Here is a 20,018-nt window from a genome sequence, read left to right on the forward strand (position 1 = left end):
CTCTTCATATGAAAAGTTATGAATATCAATGTATAATTTTTGTCATTCTTCAATGTGTATTTTCGAAAGAATATAAGTTCATCCCTATACGTTGCTACTACAGCGCTAACGTCCATCACTTATGTGTTGTACAATTAGCACCAGAGTCATAATGACCACCCTGTTCCTCCCCTACATCTACCTCTTTGTCTGAACGCCTCACACCCTTTACCAAGCCTGCCCATCCAACCCTGATCCCATAATTACTGACGACGCAAAGCTCTCCCTCTGCCCCTCCATACCTTCTGTATTATCCTTCTCTCTCTCTCTCTCTCTCATCCAGATTAAAGTCCACTGTCTCCACTCATCCTGTTATCCCCCTACCCCTCCCCGGAGAGCAATTACCACCTCCTTGTAAATGTTTCACAGGCGCAGCCGTCTGACCTTCTCTCACCTGATCCCACTCCTCTGGTCTGACTTTTCGACCGCCACCTACTACAACTACTACTACTACCAACACACACACACACACACACACTACGGGTTAATAATAGAGAAGAATGACAATAACTGGCTCTCACCACTCCCAATACTGATGGAGGAGAGGTGTGTGTGTGTGTGTGTGTCATTTGCTGTCTGCGCTTTTTGGGCGCGTTTTCGGGATGGGTTGGGCGCCAACAGCACCCACCAACCTGGCAACACTGGTCTGCCTGGTTAGTGTTGGTGGTGGTGGTGGTGGTGTCGTGAGGTGTATGCGGCTTGTTCACTTTCACTATGTGTCGCCTTCTCAGACACATAGTCTGGCTCGTCCTCGTCTCAGTGTCCTCCTGTACAGGTACGCGAATGTGGGAGCTAGTAAGTAGTAAATGAAAGGATTAGACGTTGGAAAAGGGTTTCTGTGGTATGCGTGTGAATGTTAAGATCTATGACGAAATCCCCCATTCTCGTTGTGGCGCCGGTCACGTACGCCAGCTAGCACACTCGACCCATTATAAATCCTTAAGGTTGAATATTCATTCTAAGCAGTGTTGAGAGTGGTAATGCAGTTATTGTTTACGTAACCGGAATTTTTGTGGATATTAGACACGGACTAGGGCGAAAGTTGCGAAAAACCTTGTCCTGCTATTGTAGTATGGTAAAAGTGCTGGTAATTTATGTGTAAGCAAGTTTCACCAGTGAAGACTTGTGGGAATTCATTTTCCGAAGTGCTATAAAAGTTTAACAAAAGGAAGAGAAGACAACTAGTGGATAGGTTTTCAATATTGGCAATCGTAAGTTGTAATTGCTAATTTGATGTATAACAGTTTGGCTACAGGTGTTTAGGGCATGGGGAATGCTGGTCAGTTCCTCTAGCTATAATAAATATTTTACGTGCTGTGCTTTTTTAATTTAGTGCAACATTACAAGGCAAAACTATAATGCTGGTTGTGTAACGTTTTAGGACAGGGAAGGGCTGTCCATCTGTCCATACTGAGTACGGTACCAGCATATTGTGCATCCTTTTTGTGCTTTATATCATTTGTCAAGGATGTGGCCCATTGCTAGTTTTTGTTAGGTTTTGTTTTTTAACATCAAATCCATTGTTATATAAAATTGACATCAACATTGGAAAGAAAAAAAAAAAAAAATAGAAGCTATGCCTTTACCAACATTAATACTGATTGGTTACTAGGTTGGAAAGCATAGTCTTTAAACATTGATCTTGTATTGCTCTTGAGTCATGAACAATACTTGGGCCATGTCTCCACCAGCATAGTAGTTTGTATACTGACAACATGGATGGCAAGTGGGGGTGCTGAATATACTGTACAGTGCTGTTCTAGACTTGCGTTGACTCGTTCTCAGTTGCAGGCCAGCCATTAGTAGGTGGTATACTGTACACAGTGTATATCCAGTTTCATCATTATCATAATAACACCTCCTGATTCCTCCATATGAGGTAGTGAGATTGGGTTTGGAAACAGAGAATATCTGTCTATCTATCTATTGCCAGAAGCCATAATCCCGTAAGGGGTGGCCATTTGACATCGAGTTCCACAAAGTCTTTAAGATGTCTGGGGTTGGCTCCAATTCGCAAACAAAAAGTATGGTACTGTATATGGTATGGACTGAAGATTTTTTTATTTTATTTATTTATTTTTTTTAAGCTATACTGCACACATGTATGGCATAGTCATTCTGTTTATCAGTACCAGTACCACATAGGTGGTGTCAACTATTATGCACTTAGTATTCTCCCATTGTTTCTTATTACACTTCAGCTGGCTGGAGTGACAAGCCTAATGGTTTCCAGTAACCCAGGAAACCATTTACAGTAATGAGTGTTAACCAGATATTGGGGTGCTGTGGAGCCTCTGGTGTGTGCCTGCTAGGTGGGTGGAGTGATGCAAATGCGGTATCCATCCAGGTGTCAAGCTTCTACGGTACACTTTTCCCCTCACCTCATTGTCACGAGGTGCTGTCAGCCACAAAAGAACATCAGTTTACTGCCCAGGACAGCCCTATAGGGACAGTCACTTGCTTGCAGTAGATTGGTCTGCTTAACGAGACAGACTGGGGTTGATCAGCAATAACAACTGCGGTATATTAAATAGGGATGCAACCCTTATTACGTGCATCTCCATACCAGTACATATGTTATCCATCCATTTCTGCCCATTGTCAAAATCTTCGTTTCCATAGCATCTATACCTCACTTTCAAAAGTTTAGCTATGTTGCCATATCCATCTACCTTCTTGGCCAGCCATTCTTCCTCCCATCATCAAACTCATCTTTGCCTTCTTGCCCGACCACTCTCCCATTCACCTTAAGACTCTTTTCTCTGCCTTCTTGGCCAGCTAGTCTTCCTCCCACTTTCACATTTATCTTTTTGTTAACCTGTTTGAATCCATGCAGTATGTTTAAGGAATGTGATTTTGAAAAATGTTTGAGTTCTGGTACTTGGGTGTCATTATTAGTGTGTGGGGTTGGGGTGGAGAATCAAGTTCAGTTGAAGAGATCAGACCTAATTTGAAGAACTTTTAGTTGTTGCCCTTGTGCTGATAATAAGGGACTGACTACATGGTATGCGTATTATGTGGTTCTTTTATGAGAAATAACATCTTGTGTTTGTGAAATACAGCCCTTCGGATTCTGCCTCTTTGCTGCATTGTTGCATCTGTATCCCATTTCCTATCACTGCATCAATTATTACTGCTCTTCTGAACTCTGGTTGAATCCATCTGGCAGCAGACTCACACCCTGTTTCTGTCCAGCTTTCTAATGTAGGAGTTAACTGATACCAGTACTCCCAGTCCTTCATGTATGCAACAGGTCAAATGTGGAAGTGTCTTCTGTGTATGTATTGCCCTGTGCCTCTGACCTCCAGCATTTTAAACAGTTTGTCCAGTTATCTCGAATGATGGTGATTATTTTTAAATTTTATTTATTTATTATTTACTGTCTATCTATCTATCTATTGCCAGATGCCTCAATCCCGTTTGGGGTGGCCACAAACAAATCGCCTCCAAGTCGCCCTGTCCCCCGCCATTTCACTCCCCTGCTCCCAACTCACACCCCCCTCTCTCATATACCTCTCCACCCCATCTCTCCATCTCATCCTCGGCCTCCCCCTCCCTCTTTCCCCCTCCACCTCACTCACATACACTTTCTTCGTCAGTCTTTCACCCTCTATCCTCTCCACATGGCCAAACCACCTCAGTGTGTTCCTCATAATGCTTCCTATCACATCCACATCCACACCACAACACTCCTTTATATCCTCATTCGTCAGCCTGTCTCTCCATGTGACTCCACAGGCTCCTCTTAAATAACTCATTTCCACGGCTCTCACTCTTGACTTGTGTCCTTCCAACAACGTCCAAGCTTCACTTCTGTACATTAGAGTTGGTATCACAATACTGTCATGTAGTAACTTTTTCACTTCCATGCTCACTTCCCTGTTTCTTATCACTGCTTTCAAAGAACCATCAACCTTTCTTCCCTGCTGTACCCTTTCAAGCACTTCACCCTCCAAACCTCCATCCTTACTCATCACACTACCCAAGTACTTAAACGTACTCACATTTTCCAATTCCTTACCATATTATTTTTTTTAACAATCTTTGGTTCCATTCTCTGTCATTGTTTATAAAGGCTCAGCATGTTTGCATGCATCAGCCTTGGTCACCTACAGTAGGCTAGTGGTGGCTCTCCATGCTGCTTGATCTCTGGGAGCCTTCCTATTCAGTCCCTCATCCCTGAAGTCACACTCTTAAGATCTCCTCCCAGGTCTTTTTCAGTCTGCCTCTCGCAGCCTTACCCCCGACATTCAAGTTCCTCCCCTTCCACACCCAGTTGTCATCATCCATCCCCTCTACATGCCCAAACCATGTAAAGTGGAGGGAATGTAAGAAAATGTTCTTGAAGGAGGTAAAGACAGTTAGACAGAGTGATAAAGTAGTAGGGGAGTGAAATACAAAAATGGCAGATAGTGGAGAAGGGAGAAGATGTGAGCAGATGTAGAGAACAGTTTAAGGAATAGGTAAACATAGAGAATGAAAGTAATATGAGTATTAGTGGCTGGGAGGAGGAGGGAGGTGAGAAGGGAGGAAGGGATCAGTAGGATGGAAGTAGTGGAAGCAACAAAGAAAGTCAAAATGGGGAAAGTCCCAAGAACTTATGGAGTGTGTGGTGAAATGCTGAAGCATGGGGGAAAGATAACAGTAGAATGGATATGGAAGATGTGCAAATTGGCCTGGGAGGAAGGTAGAGACACAGAGGATTGAAAGTCAGGTATATTTATTCCCATGTACAAAGAAAAAGGGAATTTGTTTCCCTTGTACAAAGGAATAGGGATTTTGTTTTCTTAGTGTAATAGGAAAGGTATACGGTAGGATACTTATTGACTGAGTTAGGGAAATAACAGAGGAATTAGTTGGAGAAGAACAGGGAGGTTTTAGGAAGGGAAGAGGTTTGGTTTTTGAAAGCTCCAACATGCTTGCATGTGTTGGCCTTGGTCATCTAATGGCAGCTCTCCATGCTGCTCAGTCTCTGGCAGCTTCCTGTTAGATCCCTTAAACCTGATGTCACACTCAGTGACCTCACTACCCTATCCCCAACGTTAACACATCTCTCACTTGCTGCACCTAATTATCATCCCCCATCTTCTCCACATGCTCAAACCTCTTCTCATCACAAAACCAATACACTCCAGTGACATCCTACCTCTCAACTCTTCCATCATAAACCTACCCCAGGCCTTGCACTCAAGGATGCACTGATATCCACCTAATCATTACCATTTTTGTACATCTGAGCCTGCGAATATCCTCTTCCTTTACTGCCCAGGTCTCACTACCATACAGCATTATACTCGAAACTCATGCCGCATACAAAGATCTCTTAGCACGGAGGGAGAACCCTCTCAGTGTCAGGAGAGGCGACAGCTCCCTGAACTTCTTCCAGCCACTCCTCACGCTAGCCACAGAGATAGTTCCTGCCCCACCTCCAGCACATAACATGTCTCCCAAATAACAAAACTTGTCCACACACTCAAGAGACTCACCAGCAAGTTCAATCCTTTCACACTTTGCAATATCCACATGCTCTCCCTAATACACCGCACACATGAAATCAGCATTATCTCGCAGTCTGCCTCTAATACCACCATACACCGTACATTTCTTATGCACCCACTTATCACACACTGCACAAGATGGAATTATTTCCCACACCCCCAGCCCTAGATGCCATCAATTCTGTTTTATCTGCATTTACTCTTAAGCCCTTTTGCCCTTACCATCTCACCACTTCCTAAATCATTCCTCCGCCTTCCTTTCATTCTCTACAACCAACACCGGATCAATACCGGGTAGCATACAACATCTCGCGGATATTCATCCTTAGGTCTGTAGTGGAAAAGTTTCTAGAGAAGGGAAAGAAGTTGTATGTGGCCTTCATGGATTTGGAGAAAACATAAGACAGAGTGGACAGGCAAGGAATGTGGAAAATATTAAGAATAGCCTGTATGGAGTAAATGGGAAGCTATTGAATGTGGCCTTCATGGATTTGGCGAAAGCATATGACAAATTGGATAGACAAGGAATGTGGAAAATATTAAGAATATATGGAGTAAATGGGAAGCTGTTGAATGCCTTGAAAATTATGTAGAATCTATCCTCATCTAACATGGTTTTCCCTGATGCAAAAATGGTCTAACATGGAACAAATTTTCGGAAGCAGTATCGCATGGAAGTGAAAAAGTTACCACATGACAGTATTGTGATACCAACTCTAACGTATGGAAGTGAAGCTTGGACGTTGCTGGAAGGACACAAGTCAAGAGTGAGAGCAATGGAAATGAGTTATTTAAGAGGAGCCTGTGGAGTCACATGGAGAGACAGGCTGACAAATGAGGATATAAAGGAGCATTGTGGTGTGGATGTGGATGTGATAGGAAGAGTTAGGAGGAATACACTGAAGTGGTTTGGCCATGTGGAGAGGATGGAGGGTGAAAGACTGACGAAGAGAGTGTATGTGAGTGAGGTGGGGGGAGGAAGAGGGAGGGGGAGGCCGAGGATGAGATGGAGGGATGGGGTGGAGACGTATATGGGAGAGGGGGTGTGAGTTGGGAGCAGGGCAGTGAAATGGCGGGGGACAGGATGATGTGGAGGTGATTTGTTTGTGGCCACCCCGAACGGGATTGAGGCGTCTGGCAATAGATAGACAGATAGAATATCGCTTCTAACATTGCCATTGATGATTAACACGGTTTTTGAACTGGGCGGGTGGTGATGAGATGAATCGTAAGAGCATTGTCTTGCCAGCAGGTGTCATCTACCTCCCAGCCAATCACACTTCAGCATTCTCGCTTTTGAACTACCTTCTACCTCCATTCCGGCATAGTGTGTCTCCTCTTATCCTCTCATAAGGTACCGGTAGATAAAATGTGGCTTTTAGGTGTAATAATACTCTTTTATAAATTTTTGAACCATATTGATGCCTTCTGGGAGGTTAAAATTGGGAGGTATAAAAAAATTTTGCACCACAATGGGGGGAAAAGTGGACTTTGGGCATGGGTGCGGAAGGAAATAGCCGGGTTTCAAGAGTCCCTGTATCACGAAATTTCTGTTAACACGGCAGGGATGCAGAAGCAATCAACTGTGTTACACAAGGACAGACTGTATGATGGTGCTAAGGTTGCAGTGCCTGTGGATGGTGAACTGAGTGAATTTTTTTTGTCTGAATGTTGGAACAGATGTGTCATGCCTGCATGGTTGTTCAAGCTGTATATGGATGGGGTTATAAAAGAGATAGGCTACAAGGTAGGGCAGTGGATGTTGAAGCAGTCCCAATGAGAGAGGGCAGTGTTTGGAAACTTCCTTTTCTGTTGCTTGCAGGTGACACTGTATTTAGTGAAGAGGAAGGGGAGCTGCAAGACTTGGTGAATGAGTTTGGAAGGGTGTGTAAGAAATGGAATCTGACGGCGAATGTTGGGAAGAGTAAAGCTATGGTCCTCGAAAGAAATGAAGTTTCTGAATGCACGGTGAGGTTGGTTGAGGAGGAAATGGAAAATGTGAGTGGATTTAAGTACTTGTGTAGTGTAATGAGTAAGAATGGAAGTTTAGAGGGTGAAGTGCTTGAAAGGGTAGAACAGGGAAGAAGGGTTGCTTGTTCCTTGCAAGCAGTGATAAGAAGTAGGGAAGTGAGCATAGAAGTATATAAAAAAGTTGCTGCATTGTAGTGTTGTGATACCAACTCTAACATATGGAAGCAAAGCTTGGACCTTGATGGAAGGACACAAATCAGGAGTGAGAGCAGAATAGACCACTGGAAAAGATGACATATATATAATGAGAACCTACTGTATAAAGTTTTCTTGCAGACTTGCTGGCAGTGTACAAACATGACATCCTGCTGGTGCGAGATGTGGACAAGATTAGACCATCAGAACCCCTGTCTTGGAAACCCCATGTCCTAGACCTACCCAAGCCCCTCTCATATCCTGTGGGCCTGACCCATGACCCCAAAACCAACAGACTGTTTGTGGCTGAGGCAAGCCCGCAGGAGGCCAAGATCTTTGCTGTCTCATTGGATTCTCAGTACAGAGTGGACTCCATGGTCACCGCTGTTAAAAGTTAGTTGTTTTTTGCTTTTGTTTTTTACTGTGTATTGGCAGTTGTCTTAGTTTCTCTGAGAGTTAGTTTGGTTTGGCAGCAGCATTTATGTAGTCATCATCTTGTGTACTTATACACACACACACACACACACACACACACGCACAGTAGACCAGCCAGAGCGAACGAACGTGTCTCAACCACCTTTCAGCCACCACTGCAAACTGTAAGTAGCTTTCAGGAATTATGTTTGTCCTGTCTCTTTTGATCTTGTCTTAAGTTTAAAGTATTGTAAGTTAATATAGACCATCAAAAATGTTAAGATATTGTCAGTGAGCATACATGAATGTTTATAATATTTTCGGTAACAGCTGTTTAGTACTGTAACCAACCTCAAACATGGCCGACAATGTAAACATCAAGGGATCCGATTTTCCAGGATTTGACAGTGAAACAGATGTAATGGATTTAGTTAAAACATTGAGTATGAGGATTAGTGAACTAGAAAAGAAAGTGGAGGATCTACAGCAGTATTAAGAAACATGCCTGAAAATACCGAGAATACTATACAGAGTCTGATCCAGGCCAGTGAGGTGGTGTACCAGGCGATCGAGAATTTGAAGTGAGAAAATATCGAATTAAGGAGAAAACTAGAAGAAAGCAGTAACAAAACGGAGAAGGTGAGTAGTGTGTTTGAAGAGCAAAAGGCAAGTGGGCATATTTAGAAAAAAAAACAGAAAGAAGTGGTCAGCTGAAGGGAAATAATTCAGGACGATAGGGAAATGAACAAGAAAAACTTGGAAGAAAGTACTGTATAGTGAAAATACTGAAGAAAAAAAGAGAAAATAGTGAGAGAAACTGAAGAAAGGAAGAGATGTGTGGTTATATTTGGAAACAGGGAGGAAGAAGAAAAGGTTAGATCTCTGAGACTCGAGAGACTCACGAATCAGGTGAGAAAACCATTGGGCAAGATCAATCCCGAAATTGAGGAAGTAAGGAGGATAGGGACATATAAGAAAGGGGAAGCAAGACCAATGAGAGTTGTCATCAGAAAGTGTAGTAAATGATATACTTAAAGTGACCAGGAAACTAATTAAAGAGGCAGAGATGGAAAATATTTTAGTAAGAAAAGATTTGAAAGAAGAAGAAAGAGAAGTTTTAACATTTTTGAAGGAACAAGTAATGGAAAAAAATGACAAGAGGACAGAAGAAAAATGTAAAACTTTTTTTTGGAGAGTGATGTATATGAATGTAAGGAAGTGGTATGTGAGGAACTAGAAGTGAAGGAAACAAGGGGGATGGATATGAATACAAAAAAGGGAAGAGTGAGTAAAAGATGGAAGAAGAGCATGACAGTATGGATCAGTTGGGTCAAGGATTGTGTGGGTAAAGTTGAAAGTTGGAATACAAATGTAGGCGATTGTGTGTGTGTATGCGCCAACGCAAGATCGTGCTAGAAGAGTGAGAGAAGAGTTCTGGACAAATGTAGAAGTGTGCATGGAAAAGTTTGGAAGGAGTGAGAGAGTGTTTTTGATCGGTGATATGAATGGTAAAGTTGGGAATGTGAAGGTGGATGGAATAGTTGGTGAGTGGGGTGTGCCGGCTGAGATAGATGAGAATGGGAGTGTGTTAGTGGACATTTGTGCTGGGAGGGGGTTGGTGATAGCCAATACCCTCTTCAGGCATAAAATGATCCACAGGTATACATGGCGAGTGATGAGAAGGGTGGGTGGTGAACTGAATGAAAGGAAGGCAATGATTGATTATGTGTGTGTGGATGAAAGGATGCGAAGATGTGTAATGGATGCAAGAGCTTATAGAGGTTGGGGGAGTGGACTTTCTGACCACTACTTGGCGGTGGCCAGAATTAGGATTCAAGTAAGATGGAGGAATAGAAGAAGGGAAAGACGAGAGGAAGGAGTAGTTGCAAGGAGAGTGGAAAGGTTACAAGAGGATGAGAAAAAGGCAGAGTATAAGAGAGAAGTGGAGGAACGATTGGGCAAATATGAACTGAAGCAGATGGGAGATGTGGAATGTGTGTTTAGGATATTTACAGAAGAAATATGTGCAGCATGTGATGTGGTGTGTGGAAGGAAGAGAAGACGGAGGGGGGTGCAAGGAACAGCGTGGTGGACTGAAGAGGTGAGACTGGCTGTGGCACAAAAGAAGAAAGCATACAATGAATGGATGAGAAATAGGGGCGTGGAAGAAGTTGAGAGGCGGAAGAGAGAGTTATATGTAGAAAGAAAGAGGGAGGTGAAAAGATTAGTAAGAGAGAGTAAGAAGAGAGTGGATGAGGAATTTGGAAGGAATTTGAGTTAAAGTGGGGGGACTGTAAGAAAATGTTCTGGAAAGAGGTGAAAAGAGTAAGACAGGGTGGATGTGAAGTTAGCAGGGGAGTGAAAGATAAAAATGGTAGATTACTAGTGGAGAAGGGAGAAAAAGTGAGCAGATGGAGAGCACACTTTAAGGAATTGTTGAACATAGAGGATGGAAGTAATGCAAGTATAAGTGGCTGGGGAATGGCTGGGAGAAGGAGGGAGGTGAGAAGACAGGAAGAAATCAGCAGGATAGAAGTTGTGGAAACAATGAAGAAAGTTAAATTGGGGAAAGCACCAGGAATTGATGAAGTGTGTGGTGAAATGCTGAAGCATGGGGGAAAGATAGTAGTAGAATGGATGTGGAAGATGTGCAGATTGGCCTGGGAGGAAGGTAGAGTCCCGGAGGATTGGAAGTCGGGTATAATTATTCCCTTGTACAGTACAAAGGAAAAGGGGAAAAAGAAGTGTGTAGTAATCATAGGGGCATTTGTCTTCTTAGTGTAATAGGAAAAGTGTATGGTAGGATACTTATTGACAGAGTTAGAGAAAGAACAGAGAAATTAGTTGGAGAAGAACAGGGAGGCTTTAGGAAGGGAAGAGGTTTTGTAGATCAGATATTCATTCTTAGATCTTTAGTGGAAAAGTTTCTAGAGAAGGGAAAGAAGTTGTATGCGGCTTTCATGGATTTGGAGAAAGCATATGACAGGGTGGATAGACAAGGATTGTGGAAAGTTAAGAATATATGGAGTAGATGGGAAGTTGTTGAATGCGTGAAGAGTATGTACGATGGAGCGAAGGCTGCAGTGCGTGTGGATGGTGAACTAAGTGAATTTTTCTCTTTGAAAGTTGGATTGAAACAGGGATGTGTCATGTCTCCATGGTTGTTCAATCTGGACATGGATGGGGTAATAAAAGAAGTACAAGGTAGGGTAGTGGATGTTGGAGTGGCCCTGGTGAGAGAGGATAGTGTTTGGAAACTCCCTGTACTGTTGTTTGCCGATGATACTGTGTTGTTGAGTGAAGACAAAGGGGAGCTGCAAGGCTTGGTGGATGAGTTTGGGAGAGTGTGTAAGAAACGGAATCTAAAGGTGAATGTAGGGAAGAGTAAAGTGATAGTCTTTGAGAGAGGTGAAGTCAGTGAATGTACAGCGAGGTTGGATGGTGAGGAATTGGAAAATGTGAGTATGTTTAAGTACTTGGGTAGTGTGATGAGTAAGGATGGAGGTTTGGAGGGTGAAGTGCTTGAAAGGGTACAGCAGGGAAGAAAGGTTGCTGGTTTTTTGAAAGCAGTGATAAGAAACAGGGAAGTGAGCATGGAAGTGAAAAAGTTACTACATGACAGTATTGTGATACCAACTCTAATGTATGGAAGTGAAGCTTGGACGTTGCTGGAAGGACACAAGGCAAGAGTGAGAGCAATGGAAATGAGTTATTTAAGAGGAGCCTGTGGAGTCACATGGAGAGACAGGCTTACGAATGAGGATATAAAAGAGCGTTGTGGTGTGAATGTGGATGTGATAGGAAGTGTTATGAGGAACACACTGAGGTGGTTTGGCCATGTGGAGAGGATGGAGGGTGAAAGACTGACGAAGAGAGTGTATGTGAGTGAGGTGGAGGGGGGAAGAGGGAGGGGGAGGCCGAGGATGAGATGGAGGGATGGGGTGGAGAGGTATATGAGAGAGGGGGGTGTGAGTTGGGAGCAGGGCAGTGAAATGGCGGGGGACAGTGCTACTTGGAGGTGATTTGTTTGTGGCCGCCCCGAACGGGATTGAGGCGTCTGGCAATAGATAGATAGATACTTTTATGACATGTCGGTGGATCTTCTGGTAGATCATTAAAGTCTGATTTTATGAAATTTAAATCCTTAAACTGTTCCCTGCCCCAACCGGGATTCGAACTTGGGCCCATTAAGACTGCAGGCCTCCTCTAACTGGGATTCGAACTTGGGTACCACATATTAACTAAGACTGCAGGTCACCTCTAACTGGGATTTGAACTTGGGTCCATTAAGACTGCAGGCCACCTCTAAGCAGGATTCGAACTTGGGTCCATTAATTAAGACTGCAGGCCACCTCTAACTGGGATTTGAACTTGGGTCCATTAAGACTGCCTGCCACTTCTAACCGGGATTCCAACTTAGGTCTATTAATACTGCAGGCCACTTCACTACTGATTCGGCCACCACCTCCCCCAAAACTCAATGCCAGCAACGTTTGGTGTCCCAAGTACTAACCAGACCCAATGTTGCTTAACCCTGGAATATTAGCGTTGTCAGCATCACTTGCCTACTAGCGATGTCCAGAATCACGGAAAACCTTTGGGGGTAGAAATATACATATAGGAATGGTACAGTTTATTTTAAAAATATTTCACTTAAATTAGATGCTAATCTTAACTCTAGGAACTGTGAACTAAATGCATTTAACTAAAACAACATTATAAAAAAAAAAAATGTGTAAAAATGACAAACAATGCTACATCCTTGTAATCTTTTCACCACTGCCAGCCACAGTGTTGCCTGATGGTGATGACTTGTGCCACACATGAAGTCCAGACGTCCCCCGATATGCTCCAGCCTCCCTAGACAAAATTTGACATTTTACGGTATATGTTTCATAGGCACACTCACAAGGTCCTATTTTAATAGCGTTGTGTGGAATACTGGACAATTGGCTACAGCAGATGAGGAAAAAACGGGAGCAACACGAACACGCCTCTCACACACAGGACAGAGTACAAACTGAAATGTCATGGCAGCTGAGCGCCGTAGGCCTTGGAGCATCTCCTCCATAACGCAAAGTAGGCTTAAATTCGAAATCCTGGACGACGCTACTGAACTAGGGTTAACTTCACTGAATGGATGACAAGCTGTGCATTCAGTGTGACTTTTCCCTCCTTGGTCAACTAATCTGTATTTATGTCACTTGAATATGTTGATGTCACTTAAACAAGAATTCACTTCTGTTGAGTTCATTCATTCATTCATCATCTAATCCAGTGTTGCCTCATGAGGTGCGTAGGGGCCCGGAGCTAGGCAAGTTGGTTCCGACAATTAAGATGAGAGTGACCATCCCCACTCATCCTTGAGTGGCATTACATGAGCAGTAAATCTCAACCATCCCTTGGATATAAACCTGCACTGGCTCTATCTGACTGGAGTGCCTTAATTGCCCACTAAACCACCAGGTGCCATAATTTGGTTATATGTTACCACCTAGCGTAGTAAACGTTTTCTGGTGTACAGGAAACCATTTGGCTTGTCATTCAGTGTAGAGTCACCTATAGACAGAAGGAAAAGGAAAGACTGAAGGAAGCAAAAACAGAAGAGGAGGGATGGAAAGAAGGAACGAAGAGAGGAAAGGGCAGGCACCCGAAAGCAGCGCTACATCAAGAGAGTGGATGGTGAGCGCTCCCACCAACCACTTTCTGGTAGTTTTATGTAAATTTCACGTCAGGGCACGTTTTGTTTATGTTTGTAATAATTGCAGTTACTGTAACCTTAATAAGAGTTGATCATGTAGTCATTTTTCAGTAAAAATCGCACAGGTAACGTTTCTCACTTTTCCGGTAAGATGTCTGACGGTCATATTTTCCATATCAGCACAGTAGTTATTAGGAATAATCAGGTTTGTTGGGTATCTTTTCTATTTACATATTATTGATATGAAGCACTCCTTGATAACCAGTCAGATCACAGACTTTTGAAAATTACTTATGCCAACTACAAGAGGGGATAGCATCATGGTAACGTTCCTCATGCAACTTTTGAAAGTCTGTGTATCATCAGTATTAAAACATAAACAATCCAAGTGTTGTATGATGTAGGGTGAAGCGTTGGTAGCTTGCAAAAACCATATGTCTATATTGCCGTACTTTTTCGGATAACTGAGAGTACAGTAATCCCTTTAATATCTGGACACCCAATAACCGGACTCCCCAATGTCTGGACATTTTGGGCCTGGGCCTTCGGGGGAAAAAAAAAAAAAAAAAAAAAAAAAAAAAAAAAAAAAAAGACTTTTTTTTCAACTATGTTTTGAACATGGCGTGCGGTGCCGAACAGCTGTGTTTACACATGGCCCCTTGCATCCTCCCCTCCCCAGTTGCTGCCTAACAACCATCCAGACTAGACGCTTATCGCAGTGGATGCTGCATGTGCTCATTTTTGTGAATAAACTGCAATACCTCTCCATTAGACCACATGGGAATTTGCAACGTTGCGCAGTGTTAAGAAATTAGAATTCAGAGTGCAAAAGATTAAGTTCAGAGTGCAAACTGGTGGTTGCAGCTGGCATTGTGCAAGTAAGAACAGAATATGCAGTGTTAAACAACTATACTACACAGTGCAAAGGATTAAGTGCAGCACAACACAAGAGCATTTTCACCACTACCAGAGCCTTAGAGGAGGTAGGTTAATCTTTGTAATGGCCATGGATGTGTTGTAAGTACCCTGTACACAGCTAAATATTTTCCATACTCACTTCTAATTCTTCATTCTCCAGTTCCTTTTCATTTATTTCATGCTTTCTGTCCCTTATTTGTGTGAATAGGATTTTCAATAGGTGCTGTGCATATCCGGTAGGGAGTTATGTATGTGGTTTTCTGAGTTAGGCTGGGTTAGGGTCCATAAATACCTGTCCAGGAGGCATTTTCCTAGTATCTGGACAAACCCACTTTCCGGACATGCCTCCGACTCTATTAAATCGGGTTTTGGAGGGATCACTGTAGTTCAGTAACTTGTCTCCGAATGTAACGCTCCTCACGATGGAATGACTCCACACAATACAGTTCAATGCGGATTCCTAATGTTTACATTGACCTCCAGATGTTCACACCATGATCGAAGGGATGTCGTATGACCCTCGGTCCAAGCAGCTGTTTTGGGCAGAGCCGGACACACATAGTATCAAGAAGGCCACTATCTCCAAGAAACTCACAGAAGAACTGGCTGCAGAACCAGAACTAGTTCATAACTTGGGCAACGTAGTGGAACCACGAGGTCTGGCTGTAGACCCTTGCAATGAGTGAGTGCTTCATTAATGACATACCGTACCATTCCTTACATAGCTACCAATTACTTTGTGTTAATAATAATTTGACCATTACAAAATATATAAAATTTGCAAGTAGTAAAAATAGTTTTTAAAAATATTATAATGAAAGGGTTAACAATTTTGTTTCTATCCCTTTCAGCATAAGGTGTCTCCCTTAGGCTGAATAATAGTGCACGTTGAAAGATTGCTGTTTAAGGATGTCATTTTGTTAAACAACTAAAGGAACTTACCAAGATTTGCAATAAAGAAAAAGGAGAACCACTGTTGTCAGTAGCTAGGGAGATGCAGTAAAAGTCCAATTAATCGGCAGCTGATTATTTGGTAAATCCGATATTTCGGCAGTTTTGAGAAATAGTCCCATTTACGAAAGTCTCTGATTGTTCGGCAGATGTTCGGACTCATCTCAGCAGTCCAGGAAGTGTTATCTGTGACTTGTAGGCCTACTGTTTCATTACACTTGTATATGTTTATTAGTTTCTATATATTTCAGATTCAAGTATAGTACTGTATTGATTATAATATTGCACAGTATCATACAGTAAAGTAACTACCCCCCCAAATTAGCGAGGGTTACGTTCCAAGGCCCCTTGCTAATTCTTGAAATTCACAAATTTTTGATGCCTTCCTGAAAATGTCATTTACCGGTAATTGCGTAGCCCATGAACCACTGATACTGTATTGCATTACCCACAAATAAACATTTCTTGTTAAATCTGTTCCCGCATTGTTTTTAGCTGAACGACTGTGACAGCTCTAGTTTGATTCCTCTGCATAATGGTGGAAGGGACTGTCCTAAGTGTTGAATTAAACCTAACTGAGTTTAACTGTACCAAATAATTTAACCAAACCTAACCTAACATCGGAAAAATGCATAAAATAAACTGGAGGAATATGAATAGGTAAGGTCTTTCTAATAAATTAGCTCTCATCCTTCTGTTTGTTTTTTTGTTTATATGTGAAAGAGTATTGATGCAACAGTAACGTATTCCATTTTCCCCTTAATAACCCCCAGCGATGAACAACACTGTATAGTACCGGTGTCCATGACATCGAGTTAGTGTGACCTATAAAAGAAAAAAGCGTGAACAATTATGGGAAAGGAGCGAAGTTCACTGGTATGTTTCCACGACTGTACGCTACTGTTCCAAGCAGTCAGGCGGTCGTGTAATCTCAGATGTTTTTGTCCATATGGTACATGCACTGTAACTTTATCAATTCTTCTGTGAATCATAGGAGAGCATAGCATGGATTTAGGAAGCTAATTAACACATTGCTAGGTGCGCCCAATTCTCTTCACATCTTTTAGAAAAATAAATTGATTTCAGAAGAATGGAAGAAAGTTACTCTACATACTCAGAGATGGATTAAATTTCTTCCATTTAATTTTCTTAATGATGTGAAGAGAATCTTCTGGCACACCTAACAATGTGTTTTTTTAGCTTCCTAAACCCATGCCATGATTCACTATGATTCACGGAATTCATTAGGTTACGGTGCATTTACCACATAGGCGAAAACATCTGAAATTGAGCGACCGCCTGACTGTTTGGAATGGTAGTGTAGAGTTGTGTAAACATACCAGTGACCTTGTTTCCCTTCCCATAATTGTTCACAGTTTTTTATAGCTCACACTAACTCGACATCACTGAAACCTGTACTGTAAAGCATTGTTCAATGCCAGGGGTTATGAAGGGGTTAATGGATTAATTACTGTTTGGATCAATGCTCTCTCTTCCACATACACAAAAGAATGAACATTAAATGTTCATCAACCCCTTAACCGCAGGGATGTCTGAAGCGCTCTGTGCCCATCCCGCGGGGATAATTGCGCTCTGACTGACTGTTTTTTTACAATATTTGCCAAAAATCAGTTATTAGTCCTAGAATATTATAATTACATGTGCATATGGCACATACCTTCAACTTTCTCGTGGAATGTTTGTTGAGCCTTTGTCGACTACCATAGGACTTGTGGAGACTTCTGAAGTTGGGTAACGAAGTCTCTACTCTCACTTCCCGACACCACGTAATATGATTACCACTTCCTGATATTGTCACTAGAAACACTGTTCTATGAATTTCAAGTAGTTTGGAGTCCATACTCCAAAAAAAAAAAAAAAAATGTGAAAGCACTGTAAATTACGAGCTCATACAAGGTTTCCTCCTGCACTCGTTCCCCAGTGTTATTCTGAGACGGAGCTGTCATTTATTATTTATAAACACACTCACACTTCATATTCCTTGTACTTTATTACTTATTTATATATACAGTATTTATCCATAAGTTTCCATCACTACAAGTAGTTTATTTTCACTCCAGGCATTCACTTTCTTATTCAGTAAACTAGCATAGAGAGCGAAGCTTTCACTTTTACTGTCATTACTCTAAGTCACACGATTCACCAGAAAGATGGTAGTCATTGTCCATCATCATCATGGATAAATTAGCCAATTCACGTTCCACAGCAGAGTCACTTAGTCCTTTACCCCTTGCCACATGAGGTTTAGTAGGGGTGGAGGTCACAGGGTCCTTTGCAGTGGGCGCAGAAGCGGCGGAAATGGAGGGGTGCAAATCCGACATGGTTTCACCTCGAAAGACAACAGTAAACTGAATGATGTGGCGTATTATGGGCAGGGAAGGGTTGACAGTGTCAGCATGGTGACAGCTAATAATTTATATGCTGTTAAATGATTGGCCACGTGGAGAGGATGGAGGGTGAAAGACTGACGAAGAGAGTGTATGTGAGTGAGGTGGAGGGGGGAAGCGTAAATAAAGAGGAGGGAAGAGGGAGGGGGAGGCCGAGGATGAGATGGTGGGATGGGGTGGAGAGGTATATGAGAGAGGGGGGTGTGAGTTGGGAGTGGGGCAGTGAAATGGTGGGGGACAGGGCGACGTGGAGGCAATTTGTTTGTGGCCACCCCGAACGGGATTGAGGCGTCTGGCAATAGATAGATAGATAGATAGAAATGATTGGCAGGAAATCTAGACAATACATAATAAATTAGGTTGTTCCAGGTGAATGTAAATATCGCTTAGGCTTCTCCCTTCCTTTCTTATGTATATATTTTTATTACGAGATCAGGTCATACGGCATATTTCAAGCGTAAGTAAAGAGGGGGAAAATTAGCGAATGAGTGCGCGTAGGGTGTTGCCAGGTGATAATTAGCCCATTCCAGGTGTATGGCAGTATCAATTACCTTTTCTCTTTTTTATATATATTAGTTTGTATAAGAATAGGGCATAGGGCACACATTTCAATGGATGAAATGAGTGGAAAAATCCGAGCAGGATTTTGCATAGCATGACGCGGCTGGGCAGGCGGGAGAAGGTAATGGACGGGAGGTAAGGAGGGAAGTTAAGGACATGGGAAAAATGGCTTAATTGTCAACAATGGATGGGAGTACAGATGATATATATGGGCAGGGAAGGGTTGACAGTGTCAGCATGGTGACAGCTGCTAATTTATTTGCTGTGAAATTATTGTCAGGAAATGTACACAATACATAATAAATTAGGTAGTTCCAGGTGAATGTAAATATCACTTAGGGTTCTCCCTTCCTTTCTTATATATATATATTTTTATTATGAGAACAGGTCATACGGCTTATTTCAAGGGGAAATAAACAGGGAAAATCAGCGAACGAGCGCACGTGGGGTGTTGCCAGGTGATAATTAGCCCATTCCAGGTGTATGGCAGTATCAATTACTTTTCTCTTTTTTTTATGAATTATATTGTACAAGAATAGGTCATAGGGCACATTTCAGTGGATAAAATAAGTGGAAAAATCCATCCAGGATTTGCGTAGCACAGCGTGGCTGAGCAGGCAGGAGGAGAGGGTAATGAAAGGGAGTCAAGGACGGGGGAAAAATGGCTAAATTGTCAACAGTGGATGGGAGTGGAGATGGCATTAGCAGTGCTGACTATAGCTGGACACTGTCAGTACTGACAGATGATACAAGCCACCACTTGAAAAACCTGGGCGAATTCAAAATAACACAGAATCACAAAAGTGATGCCCCACGATATGATCTCTTGTGCCCGAGTGTCACGAACGTGACGCCATGCTGTTAAGGGGTTAAATTTTCATCCGAAAGACCTTACCAATTCATATTCCTCTAGTTTATTTTACGTATTTTTCCGACTATTTTGTGTTTGGAGAGAGTACTGTATGTAGTACTCAGTCGAAACACATTTGTAATAATATACTGTAAGTAGTGATGACAGTGTTCACCAGTACAAATGGTGTACTGAGTGGGTAGATAATATTCTGTATTATTTTGGCCATCCAGGAAGTGTTATCTGTGACTTGTAGGCCTACTCTGTCGTTACACTTGTATGTGTTCAATAATTTATATATATTTCAGATTCACGTATACAGTACAGTAGTACTGTATCAATTACAGTATTGTACAATATCATGTAGTATTTAGTACTCTATCCAAGCACATTTGTAATATCGTAAGTGATGATGACAATGTTCACCAATACATATAAGGTACTGAGTGGGTAGGTTTTTCTATTATTCGGCAAATCCAATTTCTCGGCATCGGCCCATTCCTGTAGATGTC

The 20,018-nt window shown here is 42.3% G+C and overlaps 1 protein-coding gene across 1 annotated transcript in view; it reads left to right on the top strand.

The window, feature by feature from the left end:
• The first annotated feature begins 709 nt into the window (after window positions 1–709).
• The window catches only part of LOC145406351 (uncharacterized), a 56,415-nt gene continuing 37,106 nt past the window's right edge, over window positions 710–20,018 (top strand). Inside the window, exons 1-3 of the mRNA XM_080277511.1 lie at window positions 710–814; window positions 7,845–8,096; window positions 15,220–15,418. Coding sequence (XP_080133637.1) covers window positions 754–814; window positions 7,845–8,096; window positions 15,220–15,418 — 512 coding nt within the window. The 5' untranslated portion in view covers window positions 710–753. The remainder of the gene's footprint in view (window positions 815–7,844; window positions 8,097–15,219; window positions 15,419–20,018) is intronic.

The sequence above is a fragment of the Coenobita brevimanus genome, chromosome 70, assembly GCF_032717465.1.
Source record: "Coenobita brevimanus isolate Jiangsu-jjx chromosome 70, ASM3271746v2, whole genome shotgun sequence".
NCBI classification, from domain to species: domain Eukaryota; kingdom Metazoa; phylum Arthropoda; class Malacostraca; order Decapoda; family Coenobitidae; genus Coenobita; species Coenobita brevimanus.